Raw genomic sequence first — 7,486 nt, forward strand, 5'->3', positions numbered from 1 at the left:
GTCTCTCTGACAGTGTCAATGAACATTATAACATTATCTTTGTAGACATAGAATTTATAAAGATACTGTATTGTGACTCAACTGCAGCAATACTATAGTTAAAATAATTTCTTCAACTACTTGTAAACCTTCATCTTAATGTACTGTTTTTAAGACATTTTTGCTTTATTGATCAGTCAGTGTGAGGAGGCAGACAGGAAACAGAGGACAGGGAGACAGGGGTATGACACGCAACAAAGGTTGCCAGCTGGAATCAAACCATGTGCTGTGACCATTTGGCTACCAACGCGCTCCATCAATATACTTTTGTGTTTTTCTGTCCATCAACCTCCCCCACCAGTTCTAAGCTATCCTCATACCCAGGATGCTTCACTCTGCACCCAGCAGTTAGTCCTCATCTGTTCCTGCCGATCCCCGGTCACCTGACCATCACCTGCCAGCACACCTGCCCCTCATTTGCCTTAATTAGCCACTCGCTTCATGCCCACAAACACTCTCAGAGCCGTCAGGCTGATTTTAATGTGCCCCCATAGACGTAAGCACCAAAAAATTAACAACTTTATTAAGGGAAGGGCAACTCCCTTCTTTCTTACTTTTGGTGAATTTCCCATGTCAGCGGAGCATATAAACAGGCTCACATATAGTTATCTTTTAAAACTGAAAACAAAATGACAAAATAATCATCACCACCTAGGAATAAATCTACCATCATGCTGTATCTGTGAGAAAAAGTAAGAAAGAAAGAAAATAAGCTCTCTAGAGCTCTCTCTGTAGCCAGATGAAAACTAGTTTAAGGTACACGGCAGAGCGAGAACAGTCGAGATCAACGCTGCCAGTAAATACTGTAGGTCCCTGCATGTGGTTTTCACCTATTTCTGTCACTAGTGGAGATATTTCAGCCAATATACACTGATTGTCCCTTGATAACTTTGGATTTAATACCTTCACGACGCCCATTCAGACATCTTATATCTGATAGGATGATATAACATTATCATTCAATACCACAGTCAAAAGAAATAAGAATACTAATAAAAAGGGCATTTATTTAATAAGAAACGTGGTGGCCTTCCTCTAAAACTGAATCAAAAGAGTCTTTTAACTGTTCTTTCCCCCAAAGGACTAAGCGCTTGAAAGGAACTGGAAGTATGTGTGAGTGCAACTTGTGCTTTGTGCTGCATACCACAGCCTGCATGCACAAGCATGCACACAAACACCTGCATACATCCATGTGTACACGTGTGCTTTCACCTTTCTCCTCCTCATTCATTTATTCTACTGCTGCACCCATTGTTGCTCTGGAATATCACATTAGATAAACACCCAAATATAACTGTCGTCTGAGCATCAAGGAAAACACTGATTTACTGAGCTGCTCAGTTGACTTGACGGGTGGATTTGCTTGAAGCCATTTTGGGAACTGTCGCTATCATTTGAGCTAAATCAGCACTCTGTTAATGACTGGCTCTCGCAGCCCTCGTGGCCATTCAGTCAGACTACACGCTGGTAATACACATCCTCGGAGGTTGAAGCAAGCCGTGGAACAAGCTGCCTTTTCATGAACAACGTCCTAATTAAACAGGCCTCTGTCAAAACAGCACAACATACATTCGGACACATTTGCTTCTGTTATAGGTTTTGTTTTCTAACACTATAAATCCTGCACTGACAATAGCACTATTATCAGGATTTACATATATAGTTTTATTTTGTTAACATATAATAATCGCATCAACTTTATTCAGTTCAATTACATTCAACGACTCCCAGTTAAACACAAATACCAAATACATTTTGGTTTTAGCTTCTAAAATGCGACACATTGATGTTTTTTTGTAAACTGAATATTTTGTCCTGTAAGTTAAGAAAAATAAACAAACAAAAATATAAACAAAAACAAGGAAATACGAGGCTCTGACAAATGGTGAATGTCATTATTCACTTTTTTAACATTTCATAGACTAACGATAAATCAAGAAAACACATTTGTTTGTTGCAGCCTATATTTACTTCAGCTTAACATGGCTTTAATAATAATAACTGTAACGGCTCATCACTGCTGCGTCACTGAGAAACACTATTTAGTGACAAGGCAAAAACAAGCTATGTACACTGACAGTTTATTAGGACACCTCACTAAAACTAATGCAGTCTAATACAACAGCCCTGCAACAAATCCTACCTCCATGTAGGAGTCTGCAAGCCCGTCAAGTCCCGACGACGCACTGAGTCAACTGGGGCCGGCCTCGGGCCACTTTGTTTTTTGCAATAGACCGGACTCGGGTTGGACTCAGGCTCATTTCTCTCCTTTCATTGTGCCCGTATATGCGCACCAGAGCACACATCAGCCACTGCTTGAAATATTGTGATATTGATTATATAGTTCTGAGCTTCTGTTGACGATGCAGAGCATCAGGAAGAGGTTGAAGCAGTGGGTTCCTTAAAGTTCCTACCGCTTCGGGAAAAGCTGCAAGTAGGCCGTAAATCTTTTATTTACTGCTGGATCACGTAGCTTGGCTGTATTTTATACTTCATGCTTATGCTTCTCTGTAATGGAAAGTCAGTATTAATAGTTGAGGGCATGATTGTTGGTGGCACCGGTAGCACTGGTATGTTTGAGGCAGATGAAAAATGTACATCTTAGTGGTGTGTGTGTGTGTGTGTTTGCACGCACCGGAGATTGCTTAAAGTGATATTGGTGTCGGACTGGTGCTGGAGTTTTAGGTCCATGCAGGGCCCTACCATAAGGAAGCTTATAATGTTCATCTTTGTTGAAACTCTTCTTGTGGTGCTGTTGAACTGTGTTGCATTACACAGTGAGGCATTTCTGTTATTTAGCTTACCCTTGTTGATATAAATGGGGACAAAATAATAGAAACACCAGCCAATATAAAACAGTACAGTTCAACAGCACCACAAACTATCCTCCACAATGACCATACAGTTGAGTTTACACCTCACCTGAAAAACAGTTTCTGCAAAAACTAAACATTAGGACATCATAACATTGCAGGGGTGCCGTATTAGACTCATTAGTTTTAGCTTGGTGTGCCTAATAAACTGGCAACTGAGTGCAGAAATATAAATAACTAAAAGTATTTAAACGTATGCACAGTAACATAGCCATGCTTTTCCACAGGACATTCTGAAGTATAACCTGACCGGGTCTTCAGTACTGTAGACTGTCACTACTGCTGGCAGTTTGGTTTTGGCAGCAAACAGCCCTCATGGTGGGCATGTGTGAACCTGCTCAGTCCAACTATCCAATAAATTCTCCTCGGCTGACTGTACTTAATGCAAGAAAGAGTTCAGCCAGTTAATGTGCAGTTGCCACGTTGCTTTGTCCTGCTAGCAGGCCACTTCATCACATCACACAGTTAGAGGAGTGAAATATTTCAGTCTCATCCCAGAGTGGGAAGCTGACACCAAAGACATCTCTCTTGACTGTCCACAGTGAGTCAGCTGCAGTAAATGTTTCATTTTCTTGTGCAGTAATGTTCTGTGGTGTGGGAGCTAACGCTGGTCTTTACGGTGCACTAAAAGACTGCATGTGGTTGTACAGTGCATCGGGACCCTCTCAAGTGTGAAAGTCACAGTGCTGAATTAAAGAATGCAGGAGTTAGAATATACCATTTCTACACTTGTCTCACTCCGTGATATAAGAAGGAAATGTATTTTTAGAGATGTCGAAGGCGCACTAATGACTCTGGCTCTGCCCAAAGCTCACAGACTGCTGATGCCGTCGGCCACTTACAGAATGAGATTATGGGTCTATATTTGCAGCCGATGCATTCAGAGCAATTATCAAGGAAATCCAGACAATATGGCTCATACTTAAAGTGACAGGTCATTTTGTTGGAACAGTTTTTGTTGTTACGAATGTAGGACATTACCAGTCTCCCCCAGCATAAGCCCAAACAGGTTCTGTTGTCAACAATGATGGTGCGCCCCCAAACTCAAGCGCAGTGACTTACTTTTGGTATTAGTGTGATCTCTGTCAAGTCCCTGCAGTGTATGTCAGGAGCCTGAGAACACATCCATTCACTGAAATGAGGGCAAAATACCCAAAGAAGCTAATAATGATGTCAGCTGACTGTGCATGAGCTCATGAAAATATGAGTGCAAAAAATGAAAATGAAAATGTTTTTTTTAAACTAATTACAGAACGACTGTCCTAGTTTTAAAAGAAGCATAAAAAGATAAAGAGCCACAGTTAGTTCTTCAAGGATGAGTTTGACATTATGGGAAATAGGATGAGAAGATTGATGCCACTCTTTACTGCAGTGATACACGAAGCTACAATTAGTCAGCGGGTTAGTGTAGCTCACAAAGAATGGCAACCAGGGGAAACGGCTCGCCTGGCTCTGTCCAAAGGTAGAAGATCCACCCAGCAGTACCTTTAAAGCTCACTAATTGACAAGTTACAGCTTGTTTGTTAAATCCATCCAAAACAGAAATGTGAAAACAGCAAGCAGGACTTTTACTGGGGTTTACAGTATGTCTGGGACTAATTCTTGGCTGGGTGCAGCAACTTCCGAGATATAACGTGTTAATTAGTGACCTTTAGAGATGCTGCAGACACATTTAGACAGAGCCAGGTGTGCTGCAGTCCCCTTTTTTGTTGAACTAATCTCAGTGGCTGCTGACTGTGGCTGCATATTTACCAAATAGAAATGAGAGGAATTTCAACCTTCTCATCTAGCATTCAGCGAAAAAGCGAATGAGCGTATTTAGCAAAATGTAATGAAGCACACATTAGCCTCTTGACTCCTGAAGGCATAGATTTGTGAAAATTATATATGTTTATGAGTAATCTTTTTGATATTTATCTTTAATTTTAGATGAAGGCTTGCTGAAGTGGAAAATCACTGTAGAAGTGTTCCCTGGCATGCTGATTTTTTAGCGCAAATCCAGCATGAAATTATCGTTTCTGTCAGAGTAACAGAAATAGTTGGAACGTGCACTTTGGAGGTAAGTCACTGGGGGCACCTGAACAAAACTCCGCCCCACAGATGCCTATGGGTGCCAAGTTGAAATGGAGACCTGCCTCCAGGAGGAATGTTTATCCAAGCTTAGCACAGAGCCTTTATTGCTCACAGCAGCATGAGTACATTTCTGTCTGCATTTCACTTCTGCACCAGTTCTGTGCCATTTCAAATTGGGACCTGCCCAAAATGAGCCCCCCTGTGATGACAAGAATAGCTCCTTTAAAGACACAGAGTGGAGAGAAATTAACTGTGTGTGATCAAGTGTAAAGTAACTGTACGCCAGGAGTGGAGGAAAGGCTTGAAGGAATTTGAGAAAAAGGATTCCAGACATTCTTCAAAGTGGGGAACAAGTTTGTGTTAAATAATGTATCAGGAGGTGAAGTTTCAGTTTTTCAAAGTTCACGAATCTTCCCAACTAACTTTGATGAAATAAGAGGTACCTGAAGGATGAGTGAATCAACAGATCAGACAATTAACTTCCCTGCAATTATACTCATACGTACTCCAGCATGGAGTCTGAATGATACAGTTCAGTGTCCTAACTCTATTTCCATGTAGAATTCTTCTACTAAACACCTTCTTGGATTTCGGCTCTCATTGTGGATGCACTACACACTACATTTTCAGATGGAGCACAGCTCATGATATGAGGAGCTTCATGTTGTGTATTTTCCTACAGAATACACATCTGTTTTCAGTGTAGCCAACATTCAAATTAACCTTGATGATTGCACAAGCACGTATTTAACTGTATTAATGAATGACACATAAGATTCCTTCACTGTCTGTTAATCAGGAGAGCAATGCCGTGCACTTTAAATTACATTTATTCATTTATGACAGGTATTCTTATTTTGCAGCCTACCTGCAATTAATTATTTTGCTTGTGCTTATGTAGTGCCATTATAAAACATCCTCACTGGACTAATCATTTCATAACAGTCCTCTGACCTCTATCGCACCCTCCAAATAACCTGATCTTCAGCAGACAAAAGAAGTTCCTGCTGTATCCATTTCCAAAAACAGACGATGTAGTGGAATAAAAGTGAAGCTATTCGCCTAATATAAGTTTCTTTAAATGGAGCCCAGGTGGTGGAGGTGCAGGTAAAGGCAGTTCAGTTTTCTCAAATTTAAATGATGGACGCTTTACCTTGTATGTGTTGGTTGACCACATTCTCCAGCCGATCCAGCCTCTCCATGATCCGGAGAGTATCACCTCTTTTGTCCCCCTCTAACTTTCTCTCCGGTAAAGGCATCGGGACTTTGATGTAAATGTTGGCGATGTAATTAGTAACCCATCCGACGTAGAGCAGGCAAACAATGTTGGTCATGCCGCTCAGGATTACGCATGTGGACACCAAAGTTTTGGTTCTCCTGGTGCAAGCCATGCCGACATCCCTCCATGCAGCCTGCAGTATCCCGTCAAACCGGAGGACAGGGCGACAGGCGCCCGCAAGAAAAAAATAAACCAAAAAAAAAAAAAACCTGGAACAATGAAGTTATTTCCAGCGACTGTGCAGCGATGCACTATCCGAAGCGCGGAGGCTTCACTTCAAAAGTGCCGTGTGGGTTTTTGGAGCGATGGTGAGACGCAGGTTAATGTAAAACATCTACAGGTGAAGGTTCCCTCTGTCGCTCCATTGAAAACCTCCGTCGGCTCCAGTTGCATTTGAGGATCAAGGAAACAGGAGAGGCACGGAGCATCCTGCAGCAGCCAATGGGAGGGATGGTGAGGACTGACAGCCGCCCCTGCTGCACGCGTCCCCGCTGCGCACTGATTCTCAGCGAAAGTGGATCTGACCGGACATCCAGAACATTTCTGACAGTTCTAACCTATTTCTGTCCAAACGGCGACATATTTGCGCCGCACCGACCCCACACTGCACACATGATGCGTAATTTCTCCCCAAGAGCAGGGAAACACGTCTATCCGAGGCGCAGGATCAGTGAGAGTTGTTGATTATTTGTTCATAGTCTCACGCACGACTAAAAAACACTTTTGGTGTTTGGGCAATGAAACGATGGTGAATTGGAGCCCATGCTGTAATACTGGATCGAGCCACGAGATAGAGACAACGGGTCTTAATGAGAAACCAAGGTGTGGTGGGGTCATGCTATAGGTCTGGCTCTGGTCCAGCTCACTATGAGACAAGCAGGATGCAGGGAAGAGGTTGCACTCTCACATGCTGCTGTAATTAGACCTGTGCAGGAAAAGATAGCAGGAAGACTAATTACAGCAGACCTGCTCAAAGGATGAACACTGCATTGTTACTGCTCCTGTATAGGTCCCCCTTTTTGTGGCATGAAATGAATGGCAGGTTTTAAAATGCGCAAATTTCCTTTTAAAGGTGTCAAGGCCTATTTGAAGATTTGAATTTCAGCATTTTTTGAGGAGAATACAGGCTCTTTAAATGGCACAGCAAAAAAAGGGGGGAAAAGCTTAAAATGTTCCCATTGTGAAGAGGGTTCTGCCCATGCTCACTCTCCACGCACTGTTT

At 42.2% G+C, this 7,486-nt stretch overlaps 1 protein-coding gene across 1 annotated transcript in view; it reads right to left on the minus strand.

The window, feature by feature from the left end:
* galnt18b (UDP-N-acetyl-alpha-D-galactosamine:polypeptide N-acetylgalactosaminyltransferase 18b) overlaps positions 1–6,376 on the minus strand; it is a 71,879-nt gene extending 65,503 nt beyond the window's left edge. The window contains exon 1 of the mRNA XM_070829426.1: positions 6,139–6,376. Within this exon, the coding sequence (XP_070685527.1) occupies positions 6,139–6,376 (238 nt within the window). The remainder of the gene's footprint in view (positions 1–6,138) is intronic.
* Between the last annotated feature and the right edge of the window lie 1,110 nt (positions 6,377–7,486).

This window comes from Pempheris klunzingeri, chromosome 1, assembly GCF_042242105.1.
Source record: "Pempheris klunzingeri isolate RE-2024b chromosome 1, fPemKlu1.hap1, whole genome shotgun sequence".
Taxonomy (NCBI): Eukaryota; Metazoa; Chordata; class Actinopteri; order Acropomatiformes; family Pempheridae; genus Pempheris; species Pempheris klunzingeri.